The following is a 20,777-nucleotide window of genomic DNA, read 5'->3' on the forward strand; positions in this document are numbered from 1 at the left end:
AAGGGGGGTGGGACACACACACACATGCTCAAATTACGTAATTTAACTTAAAACGTTTTTAATGCATCATAGAAATTATCTAAAAGCAAACAGCATCTGACAAACAGTTGAGCAAAGCATGGGGTAATAAAGCCAGAGGAAGTGCGTATCTGGTGCCTGATATGTTGTGACATCTTTCATCTTCTGCCATGTTCTCATTTTTATATCTCCCTGTCAGATCAGAGCAAATTCGGATCAACAGCAGCAGATTAATTTGGCCCCTTGCCTTCAAATGAAATTAAATATTGCCAGAGCCAAAAACTTGGATCTTTTTTTTTTTTTTTAAACCAGGATAAACAGCTGTTTAAAACATCTAGGCCATGTCTTTAAAAAAATGTGTCTTACATAACTGAACAAATTACAAGTGTTGGTTTTGAATGAATTTATTTTCTCTTTTTTTAATACCATGGGGCTTTACAACATTCTTAAAAAAAGAACAAGCTTTTCAATGGTAGGTGCAGTATGTGACATATTTATGACGCCTTCCACTGAGATTTAAACTGTACAGATAGATAACACCGGCCGCTCGGCCCTTTCAGGACCACTGCGTAATCACTATAGAATGACAGCTTCCTGTCCGCACACACACACACACACACACGCACACACACACACACACACAACCCCCTGTCACTCATCCACACCAGTGTCCCCCGTCCAGAAACGCTCCTGCTTTGGATTCAGCAGGTCATTCGTGCCACGCCGAGCTCCAGGCTGACGACGGCCGGCTCCTCTTTGGAAAGTTCCCCGTTGCATGTCCCCTCCAGCTCGCCGTAGCTCTGCTTCCTGCTCTCGGTGCCGCTGCTGCCCTCTACTGTCCGCTCGGTGTCCGTGCTCTCCGTGGCCTCCTCGGCCACTTCGTCCTGCTCGTCCTCCTCTTCCTCGCGGCGCTGCACCTCTTTGTGGTCGACGGGGGCGCCTAGAATGAGCGAGTCGGGCCGCGGCGGCAGGGGGTGGGCGCGCTGATCTCTGGTTGGAGGAGGTGCAGGGGGGTCAGAGGTCGCAATGGGGGTCACGCCAAGCTGCTGGAGCCTCTGAATGCATAGGGTGGGACATAGATACAATTTATTCACCCTAGATGGATGCAAGATGTATTTTTAACCCTTATGTCTGATTTTAGCAGTGAACAGATACAAAGTCATATTGCCCTAAATACATGCATAAAAGTATATATTTTTATCTGCTCTAAAGTTTATATATCTACATTGAAATGTGTGTATATGGACTGAATCTATGTAGCGCTTCTCTAGTCACCCAAACCACTTGGAGTGCTTTACATTATCGGATCCAATCGCTCTCACTAATCCCCCAATATGTAGGCAACTTGGTGTTAAGTGCCTTGCCCAGAGGGACATCGACGCATTACGGGGGGGGAGATGGAATCAAACCGACAACCTTCCGATTGCAAGACGACTTCTCCACCGACTGAGCCCCAGTTTCCCCAGCGAGTAAGCTAATATTTCACTGCAGTAACAGAATGCAACACAAAATAACAGGACTAGCTGACTAATTTGAGGACATTAATTCAAATACCAATATGTCACTACCGGCAAACAATTCATTTGAAATAAATGTGAATAAAGCATTGTTTCTTATCTTTACAAGACTTTTTTTTTTTTTTAGGTTCATCAGAACTTCAAGGAAATTCGATTAGTCATTCACGGCTTCCTGTTTCGCTTGGGTAGAAAAATGACACGGAGGCCTGTTCCTTTCAGCCTCCGGCCACAGCGCTGGATGGGGTCCGTACGCATGCTGCCTCCATGAACGGAGCGGAGGATGGAAATGAAGGTAAATAAAGCTCCAACCCTTACTGATTAAAAGGACGCAGCGATGAGTGCCGCCATAAGCCCTTCTGTCAATTACGGTGGAAGATCAGGGATGCTTTTGGCCCGTTTCTTTTCCGAACACCCGAAGAACCTTGTTCAGGTACATGGCATCATCCATTTTTTTTTTAAAACACCAACAGATTATGAATAAAAAATGCTTTGGATTAGATAAAGATCTAAAACATTTGGCCAAATGGGCATAGAAGTGGTTCGCCAGACACAAAACCCAGCTTGAGCCGTGCCCGTGTCTGTCTTCAGACCTAAATCCTGCAGAAAGCGTCTGGCTGAGCTAAACAGAAGTGCATCAGAGATCTGGAGACATTTTTCAAAGGAGATGGCTCCAATATTCCTCTCTCTGTATGCTCCAACCTTGGAAATGTTATAGGAGAAAACTAAGCTGTCAAGTTGGCAAAAATTGTTGAAAGCAGAGACCCCAACCAGAGGCGCTTTTGTTAAATATAAACTTTTTTTTTTCTCCCCAAGGCTGGATTTTCCCAACCCATCAATAAACGGTAGTCAAACTAAACATGGATTTCCCCTGTGGAGAAATAAGAACCTATTTATCCATCTGTTACACAACTGTAAACAAAAACTACTAGATTTAGGGCTGTTTATTCATCTTTGACCAGGAGATCCAACAAGAGTGCCAATGTCTGCACGTACGGCAACACAATACACAACGCGGCACTGCAAATAGTCACTTTGCATGTAAAAATGAACCGATCCCTAAAGAGACTAAAGTTAAAGGATCTACGTCACCTTTTTTAGAATCTGAGCGTTGCTTTTCAGAACTTTAAAACGGAACAGCAGACGTATGTGTAAAGCTTAGGAGATTAGAGCTGTGAAAAGCTCAGAACGACACGTTAAAAGCTCAAAGTAATGTGGTTCACGTTTACCTATGATGCAAAGTGATGCAAAACAGAGGCCAGAACAACGTTGGCTTCCTCCCAGCCATGTTCTGGGTGGGCAAAACTTGCCAAGGGCTTACTGTTTTATTCCCTACAGAAAGCAGCCCTTAAAAAAGGGTTTTAAATGATTATCTAAAGCAACATAAATTGGAGTTAAACTTTAAACATAATCCAAACTAGAGTTAATTAGTTAACTTACACATTGTGACATTTGTTTCACTTGCAGAAGAAAAGAAGATAATCTAAACCTTTTCTCAGATTTTTTTGTTACAAACAGATACAAAATTATATATTAGTTGGTGATGTTTGTTTTGTCATCACAGGCGTTTATCAGACTTCTTAGTCATGGCTGTAAACCCAAATAATAATTGTGGGAGGTCACTAGTGTCTTACAGTGTTATTTTAGGGTTTGTTATAGAAAAACTGGGGAAAGCAGCGCTTTGAACCACACCTATCACCTCTCCGTGTGTGAGCTAATGCACATAAGGGGAGTTCCACTCACAGCCTCTAGCGCCTGCAGCGTGCCCTCCGCTTTGCTGCTGCTCTCCTTGAGAGTCAGAATGGTTTTGAGGATCGACTGCCGCGGATGCATGGAGCGATCGAACTGGTGGTACATGTTCCTCCAGAACCTGGGGAGCACGGGCAGGTTTACAAAAAGAATGCGGGCGACATATACAAACGCAGCTCGCCTGATACTGTTGGTGTGCGGCAGCAGGCGTTCCTGTACTTACTTGAAATGGTACGGCAAGGTGGAGGGCTCCAGCACAGGGTGCGCTTCAGAGTAGGAAGGCTTGTAGAACGGGTTCAAGTAGTTCTGCTTTTCACTCATCAGGAAGGCCCAGAGGGAGTGGGTGCGCTCTCTGAGCCTAAAATCACAGAGCGACGATTGACAAACGCATTAACATCCAATCAACACGGCTTAAGGCAGTTCTGCTTAAACGGCTCAGGTGGTTTCCCCCCGTAAGGTATGTAGGGCAAACGATGGGAGTCAGGACGTGAAAGTCCTATTTTAAAGCAATTCTCGTTCAGTTTACGCAAACATAAGTAAATAAATCATACACTGACAATAATCACATCTTTTAAACAACGAGTAATCTAATTATTACACTGTTACGAGAATGTTATCGTACAGTTCGGACCATAACCCCTTAAATTTTACCGACCAGTTAACCCAAAAACATCCGATCTCATGTGCCATCGCACCTCCAGTAGGAGTAAAAAACGAGCTGCATCCCCGTTACCTGGTCGTTAAGGTTATTTTAATACGTGTATCGAGTTGAAACAAAAGTAATGGAGCGGAAAACGTTTGTGAAGCTTTTTATTTATCATCTTTGAACTTCTTTCCAACACATTTGCATTAATGAATCTGGCTTGAAAGGTTCTAGGTCCATGTCACGAGGAACCACCCAGAAAACATGGCTGCGTCAGTTTGTTTGCTACCGTGTGTCTTTTTAAAAGCAGAAAAACTATTTCATGCATCTCTCCTGGGGGGGGGGGGATAACATGAACCACAAAGATTAGACAACAGAGCTGATTTAATATCCTGAGCACGTGGCAAACTTACTGCATCTCCTCTCTCTGCCTCTGATTGTTCCCTAGGAAGTTTCCATACTGGCAGGAGTGCACGTGTTCGTGGATCTGCAGCAGGAACCACTCGCTGTACTCAAAAGCCTATAGAGAGCGGCGGCGTTAGCAGGAAGACGTGCAAGCACGGTAAAAAAAATAAATAAATAAATAGGAAGCTTAGTGCGAGTCTGTTATGCTAAACGCCTTGGCGCATACCTGGGGGAACTGCTCAGTCAGCTGCCAAACACACTCCAGAAACTGAGTGAAGATAGGAGACACTTCCTTTGGATCTCCGTCCAGCTGGTCGCACCTTCAAACACAGAATCAGATGTAGAGTCAGATAATGGCACCTGTTTCTGTCCGGTAACCGAAAAATCGATTCAATCGATTAATTCGAATTTACAATTTTTATGGTTACATTTTTGGAAAAATATGGATTTTATTTAGCCAGTGCACTCATTGGGCTTCCATCAAGAGACTTGAAATGCTGAATATATGTAGAAATATATTCCCAAAATATTATAAAGAGCAACCATTTTTTTAAACCATAATACGAGGTACTTGAATTTACTCATTTACTTTTTTAAGCTATTTTGAAGTTACACAAGTGAAGTGAAGGTTGTTCTTAGCTCATTATTGCATTCAAAGGTTGCATTTATTTGCAATTTGAATTCAAGTCAACTGCCAGACAAAGTGCTTGACATGAAAGGAAGTTTTTAAACATAATTTCCTTATATTTTGGTTAAATGAAAAAGGTGAAAAAAATTTAATAATCAGATTTGGTAAAGTCAAATCGGAGGTTTTATTTTTAAGCCATATCGCCCAGCCCTAGTGTCCATGTTAACCTCTCTCATGAAGAAAGGTCAACATGAATGAGTTTTTTTTTGTTTTTTTTTCACCATTTCCCCTTTATTCTGATTTTATATGCGGATTTAAAAGGTTTACTACTGGGTTTGATTTCCAAATAATCACCGGGATGCTTGGAAAGCATTACTGGCGCACACAGACAGCCTGCATGTCACTGCTGCAGACGGGCCGTCTCCTAGATGCCTGAATAGTGTGATATCATGAAAAGTCTTAAAAGGTATTGGATGCATTTTACGGTGAGTGAAAGGCAACAGCACTTAGAAAGCCAAAGGATCCATTACTGTGCACCGTAACGCTGGAGAGCTCACACTGAGAGAGCCAGGAGTGAGTTGGACAGCACCGGCTCAGAGATGAAGCAAGGTGGGACTATTTTTTTATGCTTTTTCTTTTCAACTGTTTGTTAAAAAAAAAGTACAAATTTGTCTAAGTGCAATCAGCGATCTGATGTTTTAGTTAAGAAAACTTAGCTACAGCTCCACCTTCCTAACCGAGGAGTCTGGTAATACACTTAAGGAAACACTGAAATATGAATAAGAAAGTTAGAAAATGCTGCGAGTTTGTTTCGAAAGATAAAACCGATTAGATTAAATGAATCTTCACCTGTCTGCAAACTTGTGACCAAAGGAGATCCAGTCTTTCTCTATCAGTACCTGAAACACACATAAGTAAAAAAATGAAAAAAGAAAAGACAGGTAAGCTTGAAACAAGAGCAGTTCACTGGCAAAGAAGAAATTTAGAGCGATACTCCCAGCGTTACCATAAAGCCCTTGATGGTGCGATAGTAAGGGTCCATGAGCAGTGACCCCAGGGCACAAACTTGGGCTGTTCTGTCCCATCCGTCTGAGCAATGGACCAACACACTGGCCCCTTCTGTTGCAACTGCCTGAGGAGCGGAAACTGCCTTTAACATCACGGCCCGCTAGAAACCGTGCGACGCTCGCGAAAAGACTAATGTTACCTTTGTGAGAAACACGGCTGCGTCTACTACAGCCTTGATATGTCGCAGCCAGCCGCTGCTTTCTAGCCCCTCCAGGTAGTCGCTCATGGTCAGAGAGCGCGTCCCAATAACTGAGAGAGAGAGAGAGAGAGAGAGAGGACGGCGGTGAAATCTTCAGTCGGCACGTTAAAGCAATGCGGTGTCCTGGAGGGTTCGACAACGGTTCTCCGACCTTCCAGTAATTTCTGCAGGCTCGCCCTCATTACGTGGATATTTTCAATCCCGACGAACTTGAAGCGGATGTTGGAGTAGTTGTCCTCGTTCTCGTAGCCTTTGCCTGCGGCGCGGTTGGCCAGCGCGTTCAGCTGCAAGAAGGCACGGACACAACAGCGTGAGTCGATCTGAATTCCCCGCTGTTAATTTACTCTTTAAAAGCCGCATGAGCCCTTCCTGCGTAAAAAAAACGCTAAAAAGGTTAAGATTCAAACACAGCGCCTCACCTTCGGCCTCGTGTCCATGACGTAAACAAAGCGACTGTTGTGGTTGGCCCTGCTGATGGCCTGCAGCAGGCCCTCGTCTTCCAGGCATCGCGCGCTGAACCCGGAGAGCGGCTGACTGCAGCGACACACCGCCGCCTGTCGCACAGTTCACACGTCAGAGGGGTGGAGAAAAAAAACAAAAAACAAACACTGACAGCACCAACTACATTTTTTAAGTAAGTTATTTATTCTCAGTCCTAGCTTGATTTCAGAGAGTTTCTGTCTACGTTCCCTCCTAGATGTCGTGAAAGGTGACCAGATGTATTTCTGTAACATGGATCTACAAAAGACATGCATTTAAAAAAAAAAAAATTTTTTTTTTTTTTTAAAGAATTTACTTATAAAAACAAACATCCCAACCTCCACTGGGATCTGAGAGGATCTGCAGAAAACTTGGCTTGCACAACGATTGGGGATGCACTGATCAATTCTCTTAATTAAATGCGATCGAGGCTCAGCAGCCAAAAACGAGCTACCACCATTTTAGGTCTATAAACTCATTATCCAACAGCATGTACTTGAATTTAAAATTTTTTTTTTAGTATCTTCATTCAATCAATCTTTATAAGAAGATAGAAAACTCCTTTATTTTTCCACAATGGGGAAATTTGGGTGTGAAATTCAGGAGATTGCCGTTGATTTAAAAAAAAAAAAAAATCTCCATTTTTCTATATATAACAAAAAGCAAGTTCACGCGTCAAATTCTCTTTTTTCTCCACCTCTGCAGTTTTAACTCTGCTGTTAAATGTCTGTTAACGTGTTAATCCAGTGGATTACTGTCGGTGGCGTCGCTTGCTTTGAAGTGCTTTTATAAACTGTGATGGAGATCACAAAAAAAAAAATGCACGATTAAACGACTAATTGAAAAAAAATTATCTATAGATATAGTCAACTGTTAAAATAAACGTTAGCCCCAGCCCAAAAGGACAACAAGAAACCAGCTGGTTAAATCAACTGGCCATTCACCAGCAAAGCATAACTGTCATCAGCAGCTTTTATTTCTATATTTAAAATGGACCATATTTGACAGGCAATCCAATCTAAGAAGTCTCTGTAGCTCACACCAGGACGGGGCTGATACTTTAAAGGCATTTCCAACCAAAGCACATACTGTTCATGACATTCCCAGTTTGTCTTTCTGATCGACGGTTAGAGCGCCTGCTGTCTTTAGGAACAAAGAAGAAATATAACCAACTAAGTGAATTGCCAAAAATGACCTTGTAAAGAAATATGAACCAATTTTCTATGTTTTGATACATAAAACGGGAATATTTATATAACTGGGGGAAATGTATGATGCAAAGTTAAGATGATTATCATTATTTCGTCCTTTACAAGAATCCCTGGTCACTTCCCCGATGAAAGAACCTGCAGCACCTGTTTTTCCTGGTATTATGTGCCTAAGTTAAAAGAAATCAGAGCCTGCAGGTCAAGCCTTCGAAGAAACCGGAGATTGGTTTCGGATGATCGGTGTTTCTTAACTCATGTGACCAACGACACTTTTGTCCTTACCAAATCGGTGCTTCTAACGCAGCTTAATAATATTCTGGTAAAAATATTAAATAAAAGCCTCCTTAATTTAAAGGAGGCTTTTCCCTCTTGTTCTCCTGTATAAGCATTTTGGCCAAACTAGGCTTTCTAACATTGACGCAGTTAAACATACAGGTCAGAGCTCTGAAAACAAGAGCCGCGCCCAAACACAAAGTACCTTTTTCTCTTGGTAGAAGTATGTGAGCACAGGAAAGCGTCCTTTGCTTCGGAACTTGGAGCTGCCGACGATGATGGGCTTACTGGCTGTGATGGGAACGTACAGGTCGCGTGGATACGTCTCACACACCTAGAAAACCCAACGGCAAAATGTGCATGTCAAAAAAAACAGAAACTAAACTCTGATTTTCTTTTTTTTTTTCCCCAGATATCCCAGTTAAACTATTTATTTTGTTGCATTAGGAGAAACAGGAGCAAACATGTGGGATGAACGACATTCTGGTCTGTGTCCTTGAAAGTCTTAGGCCGTGGGCCAGAATCTGTACGGTGACTTTTCGTATGAACTGTCAGGGGGCAACTTTCTTGCACCGGGATAAGTTGCTACACATAGCAGTGATCTCAAAACACCAATGTTCCCACGTTTTCACTTGCACATTAAGAAGTTATAGCCGATAAAAAATCTAAACTGTGGCGCTCCGGTCCAAGAGGTCACGTGATTCGATTTTTGCTGCTCAGCCAATCCGATCGCTGTATTGTCAGCTGAGCGAGTTTACCACGTCATCATGGCTGCGCCCGTAAGATGGTTGTTTCTGTTGTGTCTGTTTCCAGACGAAGAAAGCCCAATAATAGCATTTTGTGGCGCCACCTGGCAGAGATCTTGATGGCAAGAAAAAAATAAATAGCCCAGACCATCCATCCATTCATCCATCCATCCATCCATTCATCCATCCATCCATCCATTCATTTTCTAACACGCTTATCCCTGCGTTCGCGAGGTGCCGGTCCCTATCTCCAGCTGTCAATGGGCGAGAGGCGTTGTATAAACTGGACAGGTCACCAGTCCATCGCAGGGCAGAAATAGTCCAGACTTTTGCCCAATTTACTGTGATATCACCAAGACCTGCTGCGCTAGGATAGCACAGGTGTCGTTGTGCCAAACGACTTATCCCCGCCAGAATTTGTATTCCCTGCGCCAAGAGCGCATTCAGCTGGAAGAATGAATCTAGTCAACTCCGCCTCATTTCCAACCTATTAGGCGTGGAAATGAGGATGTTTTACTTTTCTTAACGAAATATAGCAATGGTGTCGTTACATTATCGTTCATCCATCCATCCAGTATAATACGTTATGAGAAAGAAAACGGTCATTTCCAGATGTGTCACGAAAATATTAGCTTTATGTTATTAGATTGTCGAATGTCTGTCTGCTGAAACCAAAATCCACCTTCCTAAGTCCATCACAGCTGTCTGCTGGTTCTCTTTTTTTCTTTTTTGGTAGCTAAACCCGCATGAATAGATTATATAAAGCGGATTTCACGTGTGATCAAATGAACACTGAATAAAGGCACAGCCAAAATTATCAGATTTAATAAGATTTTAATTCAACCAAGAACCTTATCGAGATATTAACCGTATTAAGAAAACGAGATATGTCTCTTTTAAAAATAGAACAACGTATTAGGAGTTTAAAAAAAATAAATTTCATTTTACTAGAATGTGATGTTTAAAATATTTAGACTTCACAAAGCTGGAGGTTAAAACTTTTATTGATTTCAAAAATACAATACAAAATTCTACAAATTCCGAAGGGGATAACTCGTTTGGCACAACGAGTTTATACAACGCGTCTCACCCATTGACAGCTGGAGCTCGGCACCAGCACCTCGCAAACCCAGCGGGGATAAGCCTGTTAGAAAATGGATGGATGGATGGATGGATGGACAGATGGTCTGGGCTATTTATTTTTTTCTTGCCATCAAGATCTCTGCCAGCTGGCGCCAGAAAATGCTATTATTGGGCTTTCTTCATCTGGAAACAAATGCATACAAACATCTTACGAGCGCAGCCATGATGAACTGATGAACGCGCACAGCTGACAATACAGCGATCTGATTGGCTGAGCAGCAAAAATCGAATCACGTGACCTCTTGGACCGGAGCGCCACAGTTTAGATTTTTTATCGGCTATAACTTATTAATGTGCAAGCGAAAACGTGGGAACATTGGTGTTTTGAGATCACTGCTATGTGTAGCAACTTATCCTGGTGGAAGAAAGTTGCCCCCTGACAGTTCATACGAAACTTCTTAAGGAAGCGTCCTACAGATTCTGGCCCACGGCCTATCTGTGCGTTTGCCACATTGCTACAGAAGCTCTAAAAGTGAAGTGTCGGCGCCCTCTAGTGGACAACTAAAGTAATTGCTTCCAAATGTACAATGGGTCGGTGCCAGGTTACAAATCATGACTGTCACACCCAACCTTGTAACAAATGTTCCCAGAAGATTAAAAAAAATAAAAAAAAATATCTGACTCGTACATTGTGTCAAATATAAAGCAACGCTGCCAGCCTTGGCTACAATGTAGAGTTAGTTTTCCTCCATAATAATGAGCCCTGCATAGGCTGGACCGCAGACAAATCACATGGCGTGTTTAGAAGCTGTGTTTCAGGCATAAAGGCTTAAATGATCAAGTCTTAAGCTTGACCTTCCAAAGACTCAGTGTTATCAAGGCAGAAGGCACACAGTGGAAACAATAAAATATGCACTAGTTGCTGCCAAGGCTGCAGTATCAGTAAATATAAGACGCAACAAAAGGCGTGACAGTGTGTCGAGTTAAGCTATCCTAACTGCTGTGAAAGATAAGGAAAGGAGGTTTTATCACGTCGGTCAATGGTTTACCTTGTACTCTCTGTTGACGTCGGTGTGCTGCCATTGGTCGTTGGGGACGCCCATTCTCTCGAACTCCGCCCCCAGGTCGATGAGCTGCCAGCCTTCCTCCCTCTGCTGGTCGTTTTGCTGGGGGTTGTAGGAGAACGCGTAGAGTTCCTCGTAGTGCACTGAGACGAGAAGAGAAGCGAGGAGTGACGTCGTGAAGCTGCAGTCGGCGTGCACAGTTGACGCGCACATCCACTGCAGCAACCTTTTCCAGGGCTAATTCTTTTTACTCCCATCATTTTCCCCAACAAGAGCCGGTGCCATCAGATAACCAGGAAGAATCTACTCCAAAAAAAAAAAAAAAAAAAAAAAAAAAAAAAAGGCCTGGAAGGGAGGTAGTAACTTAAGTACCTCCCTTGAATTTACTGCACTTAGCTACAGTTTTATTATGGGAGGGTGCTAAAGCTTTCTTGCTGGTTTATTACTCCCAGCATTTTGTTTCTGTCCTCTCCTAATTTAAACTCCATGACTTTAGCAATAAAAAACTGTGAAAGTTACAATCCTCCTCCGACTTGCCGGGGGCAATAAAGAATTATCTGGCACCTCGCAGATTTCGTCTGTTTTTGCGTGTTTTCGTCGCTCTAAAATTTGTTTTGCATTTCTAACCATTCACAGCTGGACTTGCTGTTATGCTCTCATTATACTGTCGCAAAAACCCCAAGTTGCTTTAAGCCCATCATCACAAACCGAGTCGGTGTTTCCAGATTTGCTCTGGAAAGCTCTCCAGTTGCTGAAACAGCAAAGCAACCTGGCTTTAGCCAGTGAAACTGGACCAAAAACCATGTGGTTAAACCACAGTTAATTCAGGATTTAACAACTGGAGCAAATATACTGTCACACAGGGCCAGGTAGGCCTGGAAACCAAACAGGAGGCGGAAACGGTGGAGATCACCTGGCCGCAGCAGACGCAGCAGCGAACTGTAGATGTCGTGGCAGTCTCTCTCCCTCTGCACCACAAAATGAACCACCCTGAAGTTCCGACACTGGATGCGCAGCGGGCAGCCTGAGGTGGTCAGGCTCTGCTTCTCCACCGAGGCTATGTGGTGGTGCAAAATCTGCCAAGAGAGAGAGAGAGAGAGGGAGGAAGAGAGGTGGGATTATTTTCAGCGGCTGTCTGGAAGAACCCTCAAAGGATCCCCTGGTGTCAGGCGTCGGGTATATCCACAGGAGCGCATCTCGAGTTATCGTTAAACGTCCATCGCAGGGCTGGGCGATGATTCAACAACAATATATATTGATCGATAGACGTGTACCGAATAGAAAAAAAAGGGTCAATAAAAAGTTCAATAGAATGAACATTTTCCTTCCTTACGCATTTTAGCCATGTAGGTTAATATTTTAGTCGTTACATCCTCCCAACCAATCACAACCGCAGACCCAGGAACGAGCATCATCAAGCCACGCCCCCTTTAAAGGTTTCAGAGAGCACGTGTGTTTTTTTTCTTTTTTGGTAAAAAGTTGGTTGAATAAAGGGTTGAGTCTGAATTCAGTGTTTGTGTGTGTTCTGTATTTAAAACGGTCGCTAAGCAACAGCATAAAACAGCCAGGGCTGCACTTAAAATACATGTTTTCAATTTGTTGATAATTATCGATATCGATCAATATGATTTCTATTCTATCGATGTGCTTTTTTACTGTATCGTCCAGCCCTAGTCCATGGGAAATATTTGTATTGCAGACTCACGGGCGTTGGGTAATGATAAACAGAAAAACACACACAGTGTGAACGCCGAGGGCACCAGCTGCTGAGCTATTCCCTCACATGGTGTTTAATAGTTTACGAGGCCCCGGTTAAACTCTGATCTCTCTACACCCAACAGACAGAGCACAAAAACGCGCACCGTGCACATTTCACATCCAAAAAAACCAAATAAAAAAAAACACACACACACAGGAAGCTCTAGACATGGAAGGACAGATGTGCTCAGCTGTGTAAAAACCAAAGCACGTTTCCTTTTCTCAGCACAAAGAGCAGGAAAGAGGGCGAGAACGAGGTCAGAGCTGGGATGTTGCTGCGCAGAGAAAACGCCGGACCACAGAAACCTTCCCGGCCACGCGTTCAGATATCATATGACAAGCTAGGAGCCAAGAGCAGAACAAAAAGCTTAACATAATAGAGGACAGGCATTTCAATAAGACTGGTGACATTTAGGAAAAGATTGAAAATCGGCATTGGGCAAAAGAAATTAAGCAAACAACGTATTAAAAGGCAATTAAAATTTGACAAAACTCCCACATATAGCTTCCCGTTTTAGATAATTGCTCCCGGCTCATTAAAGCTCTGATGATTTCCTTCCTAAAGTGTTTCACTTCCGCTGTGCTTCTTTCTAAGCTCCCGCTGCAGCACGAAAACAGCCGATTGTGAGAAGATCGTGCCGGAGTCTTGCTGCAACGGACACCGAATCCGGATCACTCAGCTCTGCAGCCGCAGCCTTCCTTTAGACGAGCCCGCGCAGCTTTGCCTCATTTTCCCCCTTTCCCCGACACAGCACTGCAGCTGAAACGCAAGCTTACCTTCCTCGGGCTGCGGGCCGGCTTCGTAATGTCACCGTCATGGACGCCGACGCCCCCCGATTCAGTAAAACAGTTATTTGGGGTCTTGGATCTCAACTGATCCGTTGACAACTTGGTCGCTCTATAGGTCACTGTGGCATTTGGCTCCGCTAGAAGAGTTGCAATTACCTTTCCCTGCCTGCCAATTGTACATTAAACCAGTCCTTCCATCCGGAGAGGGCATCAATAATATATTAGGAAGCGATCAAAGATAATTATTGGGCTGTTAGGAGAGAGGCTTCCTAATTATCTCATGAGTGACTTCCTTATTATTTGTCTTAATGTTGTTAAACTAAAACCCAGCATAAAAAAAAAAGCCATGGCCCTTTTCACCTCCTGCTTTTCAAGCCGTGTTTTTATGTGGTTCTTCTGTGTAGAGGAGAGGATTAAAGCTGAGCTACTGCTGATCCCTCATTCATGCAGCTGTAAAAACGGCACGTGGAAGTGTTTCACTCTCCGTCTATCCCCAGTTAAGCCCAAACCACGGACCCATACCCTGATACCGATACCGAGTGGAAAAACAAAAAAAGTAAAACAAGCCAAGCAAGACGCCTAACCGCTCGACCCACTCACCCAGATCTCCTGTCCAGCGGAGGCCGAGTTGTTGTTGGAGCTGCTTTCCACAAAAATGAGATGCGTGGCCGTGAGGTAGAGCGTGCCACTCGTGGATTTGTTGCTGAAGCGATCCACCAGCCGCACCTGCTCCACCTGCCGAGACACAGACGGGGGAGAAAGTGACCGACGGGCCGTTAGCAGCCAAGACTGCGGCTTCCGCTCTGCGCCGGAACGTCCCACGTTAGAACGTCTATTAAAGACAAAAAAGATGAACCGTGGCAAGGACATAAAAAAAAAAAAACGTTGGAGGTAGCGGTTGGCACTGGTTCTAGCGGGCATGTTACATAACATTGACCACCTGGCATTTTGCTTTTTGGCTGCCAGATCTTTTATAACAGGAGTCAAACACATGGAAGAAAACCGTAACCAATAATTTATTCTATAGGAAAATGGCTGATTTAATTTTTCCCAATAGAAAACCCCTTAACCAAAAAAAAAAAACACGCCTTATTTATTCTTATTCATAATTAACACGTGTATTATGTTAAAATGGCCAAAAGTCACATTCTTTAAAGAGAATACATGATCCAGCGCCGGACCACCGGTAAAATAAGCTCTGTGGTCGTTGCGTGACAAAAAGTGAGGCAGTTGAGGAGGCATCGGCATTTTTTTTGGCACTGTGTGAGAGATTCTTGCTGCTAAATGTCCAAACCTATGATAAAAAAAAACCCACATTAACTCTGCTAGTGTTGAGTCAGACATCCGCTTCCTTCCTGCTGTTACGCTGCTGTTCCCTGATACGATGTTGTAACGCAGACCGTCTGTCTCCCAGCAACCCGGGCCGCAGAGTTTTGTCACAAATAAGCCTTTCAGAAAACACAGGAAGTCGAGGTAAAGATATACATTTGTTTTTTTTTTTTCTTTTTCAAAGGGGAAGCTGAGAGAAAACGTCATTGACTGCTTACACCGTTTTTTTTTTTTTTTTTTGAGAGCCAATTACTCACGAGCACAACCCTTCGTGGACACCTTCGCAACCAACGCATGATGCTAGCACAGCGGTTTCTCAACAATTCGTCAAGACTCACTGGCTTTTCTGGATCAACGAACAAACGGAGAGAACAAGTCGCAGCCGGGGCACGCCTCGTCTGCGGGGGGAATCACGCCCTCTTAATCCCAGCACATCTATTTTGCAGCGCCCTCCTTCCTCGGCTGGGTTTACGTTTTTAGAGGAACAAACGGTCAGACTATAACCTCCTTGATGAAGCATCTAAAAAGTCCTCACCCTTATGAGCGCACGGAAACTAAGACAATCAATTCTCCCTTAGCCGACGTGCCAAGAAATCCTTCACTGGGTAGAAATATAGATCCACGGATTAATCAGACCGAAGTCAGGACAGTCGCCTGGCTGGTTCTGATGGGTGATGGATTACTTTATCATTCACCGTTATCACTCATTAGACGGATCAAAAGCAACAACTTAGCCCCACTTCCATTCTAGAAACGTGCCGACTAATAGGATTTAAGTGGACGCACTTTAAATTAAATAAAAGAATAGCCTCAACTAACAAAGAAAAATGTGAGAAAAGTTGGGGGTGGGGCATTTTTTTGATCCATAAAATGATGAATCTTGTAGCTCCTTCATTCTCTGTAGCAATCAGAGCTACTTACCTTCATTAAACAACACAGAGCACCTTTTTTCCTCTCTCATGAATTAGGGTGATTTGAAACACACACACACACACACACACACACACACACACACACACACACACACTGGAATCAGCTGAGCTCAGAAATGGCAGATCACCCCCCTCCTCCTCCAATACGATTGGAGCATCTCTAGTAAAAGCTGCCATTTTTTCTTCCACTTGGAAGTACTTCCAGATCCGTTTTGCGTTGCTTTTAAACTTAGTTGCTGTTGCAAAGCAATCTGGATCCATTACTAGGAAGAAAAGGGGAAAAAACAAAACAAGTTAATGTGTTTTTTTTTTCTTTACAAAGGATTTAAACCTGAAACCCAAAATGCACCACCTGCTATATTATTGTCAGCACCTGTTCAGCTGCCCGGACCAGCCAAGGCTTCTTGAGCTAAAATGTTTTATAAGCTGTTTATCAGCCACATATGTGATATATAACTCTGCTAAGCTTGACGTGTATAGAAAAAATAAAGCTCCAGACCTACATCACGGTCAGCTGCTTGTCAAAAAGGCCCATCGGCCACTGCGTCTCCGTGCAACTTCGTTTCCCTCCTCGCGCTACAGAACCACGGAGAGACTTCAGCTAAATCGGCGATAAAGCGGCTAACTCGCAATGTTCCGGAGACTCACTGACAGTCTGTCTGTCTCGCTGTCTGTCTGTCTGCCTGTCTGTCAGTCACACGGAGAGAAAGCTCAGCTAACCGATGCTCGTCACGTCTGCCAGCTGGAGCTGCAGAGCGGAACCTGCTAGCCATCGCTCTGAAAGCTCCATCCAGACACGTTCAGTCCAACGCGAACACACAGGCTAGACGCGGAGACAGCAGAGCTCTGCAAACAAGCCCAAAAAAAAAACAAACAAAAAAAAGACAGGGCCTGGTTTGCTGGCTGGCATGTCTCCCACCCCAGCGCAAGAAGTAGCAAGAAATGTTAGCTACCTTGGGCGTTCGGATATGTTCCATTTCTTCGAGTTCGGACGCGCTGTCAGCGACGGCAAGGGGTTCACACGACGCCCTCTGGAGAGAAGTCTACCATTGATTATTGGCGGCTTCGGCGGTGGAATTGTCGCCTTTTTTTCCGGGGGGGTACCCTGATATGAGTTTATTGTCAATTATTTCGCTCCTCCATCCGCGTAAAGCCCCCTGCCGTTGCGTCAAGAAGACATGGGATGTGGGGGAATTTTCAAAATAAGAGCATCCGGGGGGGCGGAGAGACGCCTCGTTGGGCGGGTTCTGCCTATGCTGCGGATGCGTCAGAGCGTCCGCCATGTTGAATGTGGCAAATCTGCAATTAGTCTGAGTCACTTACACAGTATCAGAGGGAGTTTAATCTCAGAACATACTTTATATTCGTAATATTTAAACTTTTTCAATTTACAAGTTTATTTTTGTATCCCTTTGGCTTCATTCTCCTGACTTTATTCTCGTAAAGAATAAAAATAATCAAAAGAATCTAACCTGGCCCTATTACTCCAGGACTGAAATAGCTCTGCAAACTGTGACTATTCTGGAAATGAATAGTCACAGAAAAATTTATTTTCATAATATGACGTTCTTCTCATAATATTAATAAAAGACAATATTACTTTTGTCTTTTTTTACTTTATTGTCCTACTTTTTTTCTCATATTAGTAATTTTCTATTTAATACTCCCCCAAAACGTCTGCTCCTAATCTGTGACTATACCTGAACTTATAAGGTTCACATGTGACATGGTTTTATGAAATAATGAAGACCACAATGTTTAGATTTAAACAATTGACTTTTATATTTTAATAACACCAACACATGCACACATACACACACACACACACACACACACACACACACACACACACTGCTAGTGTTGTGTCAGACATCCACTTCCTTGACTTCCTGTTACGCTGCTGTTCCCTGATACACACACACACACACACACACACACACACACACACACACACAAACATGTCTATCTATCTATCTATCTATCTATATATATATATATATATATATATATATATATATATATATATATATATATGTGGTTATGTGGAATTTAACAAAGTGGAGGAAACGCTTCAATGAGCTGAGGCGTTTATTTATTTGCTCATTTATTAATGTTGTTTATTTGACTTTTTTTATCATCTATACCAAGATATGAAGGAGGTTCAAAACAATTCTCTAAGGCGGTGTGTATGCCTTCAAGTCACTGTTTTGAAAAAAATCCAGAGGCGATTTACAAAAAACAAAATAACACTCAAGGCAGAAAAAGATCAGGAAGAGGAACTAGAGCTATAGAGTTTAAACATGGTAATGGGTAGAATTAAACTCAACTGGCTTCCTAAATATCTAACCTAGTATTACATCCTTACATTAATTAGCATTTACATCCTAAAAAGCAAACAGGCTTAAATCTGAGGCAACCAGATTTTTGCTCAGTTCTTGCAAAGGTGTCGAAACATTTTCAGAAAAAACTGAGCAAAAGTCCAGTTGCCCCAGGTTTAAGCCTGTTTGTTGTTGCAATGACCCGGATAACTGAGAATTTACACAGGCACATCCTAAATGCAATATTTGTGAAACTATTTGCCATTAATTTGTTCTTAGATGTAAATATAAATAGAAAATGTTAACAATGGAATTTTATTAGCTTCTTCTGCCAGCAAGATTATAATAGCCAAATCCTTCTCTGCCCTTTGCAAAAGTGTTGAATAATTTTGTATAACCTAACTGATGTTGTTTCGGCTATATGGTTACTTGTGTCACAAAGAGTTTTGTATTGTTTAATGTATTTTTCTTAACCACCTGTGCTTTCTTAACCAGTTAAACCAAATTTCTGAAGACCTGAATTGAAGTGACTGAACTGCTGTTGCAAGACAGGTTACCTGTATAATTTATGACCGCACAATGTTCCTTTTGGAACTGCACATATGGGACCTCAATAAAGAAATCAATATTTTATCCAAATTAGCCAGAAGAAAAGCTATATGGTCTGTTTTAAATATGTTCTACATACAGGAAACCTCTAAATCTACCCCTCAAAACTTTGTCTAAATGTTTAAAAAACAAAGTTGTAAAAGCAATTCCACAGCATATTCTGATACTTTCTTATAATTGAGACCAGAATAGTATAATTCCATCATTTCCCTAATAAGAAATCATCCATGAACGCCTTTACTGAATAATTTCACCAACAAAGCCTAGCATCTCCTTCCTAAGGATGTGTGAATTCTCAATCTCTTAAAAGTTAACTTTTTTCGGTTTAAGATGTTTAACTTGTCAGAATTCTACAGGCAGATTTGCATTATAGGTTGTCCTGTCGAAAACCTTCTGTGCCAGAGTTTACTTACAAATTCTGTATTGTTTGGCTGCTTCTGGAAAGATAAGATAAGATAAGATAAGATAGTCTTTATTGATCTCACAATGGAGAAATTCACTCGTCACATCGGCTTATACAAGAAGGTGCAGAGTAGGAAAGGTGCATTCAGTTATATACAGTGAATCTTCATATATACAATGGATCAAAAAGAATACCAAAAAATACAAAAAAGGAAATAGGAATGGGCATATGATGTCTTATTTACATTCTTAGTGGTCTATATATATATATATATATATATATATATATATATATATATATATATATATATATATATATATATATATATAAACATATCTATATACTTAAATATATACATATATCTATGCACCTACAGACATACGTACCTACGCGTATATTTGTGCATATACATTGTATACATTAAGATTGATGACATCAAAATTATCTCTAATATCATCCTTGCCAGGGCTTTCATTTGTAAAATTCATTACTTAAAATGCTGTCCAGTTGGATTGCTCTTTTACACTTACAAGTTAAGGAAAGGACAACAGGTCAATTTGTGTAAACTTACTAAAACATCTCATTTTATTTATTTATTTGTTTGCCTGTTTGATCGTTGGTTGGTTTCATGTGTATGTTTCTTCTTATTGATTACACTGCATGTTCTGCCTTAGAGATTCATATTACTTTAGGTACGTAACAAAATAATAATAATACATTTTTAAAAATCTACAAGCTAGTAAAATCCTCCATAAATCAACAGGCAAAAAGAACCAGAGGCCTTGAGACACGTCTGTGGAGTTTCAAATACAATTCATGATGTATATAACTTTAATGAATTCCACAAATAAGTAGTAAATAAATATTGTGCAGACATAACATTTTTGATCTGACATTAAAGACATGACCAGATTGACCTAGCCTCGTGAGACCATCCTGATCTCGCGAGGTTTCAAGGTTTCACTCGCAGATCAGTCTGGATACTCTCCGTTAAAGAAAATTTGGAGCCGTTCACGAAACGAACGTCCAATCAGCGTTGGCTTTGAGGCGGGTTGCGGTGTGACGCAACGGGAAGCGCGTCAGTTCAGTCTAAAGAACATGGCGGCTTCAGCCGATGAAACTAGCGTTAGCGTGGCTATCGAGCAAGTTTTATCGGAATTACAGAGTATTTCTCTGCTGAGCTAACGAGCCTTTACCTGCAGCAGCAAGAGTAGCTTGGCTTGTGGTTGTGTTTTCGTCGTCGCTCGTAACAGAGCGACGACGAATCTGATTGGTTTATTTGGCCCGTCTATCACCAACATAGGCCAATCAGCTAACCAGTATTTTCGCCCCTTCCCAAAATTACTTCAACGGAAGGTTTCCAGATGGATATGCGGAGCAAATCTATCTGGCGGAGTCAGGTTAAGATTGACCGCCTTAGTTTAGCAAAGTTGTGCTTTTTATGTGAAAGGTAAAGCCGGATTAAGATTTGTAAAATTTGTTTTAGCTACACATTGTCATGCGCATGCGCAATCTTTCACACGGACATTGGGAACGATGGGCAGTTAAAAAAAAAAAAAAA

General features: G+C 42.2%; 1 protein-coding gene across 1 annotated transcript; it reads right to left on the bottom strand.

Annotated features, from left to right (window-relative positions):
* Positions 1-406: 406 nt before the first annotated feature.
* mtmr6 (myotubularin related protein 6) lies at positions 407-17,067 on the bottom strand. The gene is made up of 15 exons (XM_012863932.3): positions 16,840-17,067; positions 14,226-14,360; positions 11,992-12,154; positions 11,064-11,221; positions 8,391-8,519; positions 6,644-6,778; positions 6,376-6,508; positions 6,165-6,274; positions 5,964-6,089; positions 5,807-5,856; positions 4,556-4,649; positions 4,338-4,444; positions 3,505-3,639; positions 3,276-3,402; positions 407-1,073 (listed from the first exon to the last, which is right to left on the bottom strand). Exons 1-15 carry the CDS (start codon positions 16,861-16,863, stop codon positions 720-722), a joined length of 1,980 nt encoding a protein of 659 aa, XP_012719386.1. The 5' UTR covers positions 16,864-17,067; the 3' UTR covers positions 407-719.
* Positions 17,068-20,777: the final 3,710 nt, after the last annotated feature.

Source organism: Fundulus heteroclitus, chromosome 21 (assembly GCF_011125445.2).
Source record: "Fundulus heteroclitus isolate FHET01 chromosome 21, MU-UCD_Fhet_4.1, whole genome shotgun sequence".
Taxonomy (NCBI): Eukaryota; Metazoa; Chordata; class Actinopteri; order Cyprinodontiformes; family Fundulidae; genus Fundulus; species Fundulus heteroclitus.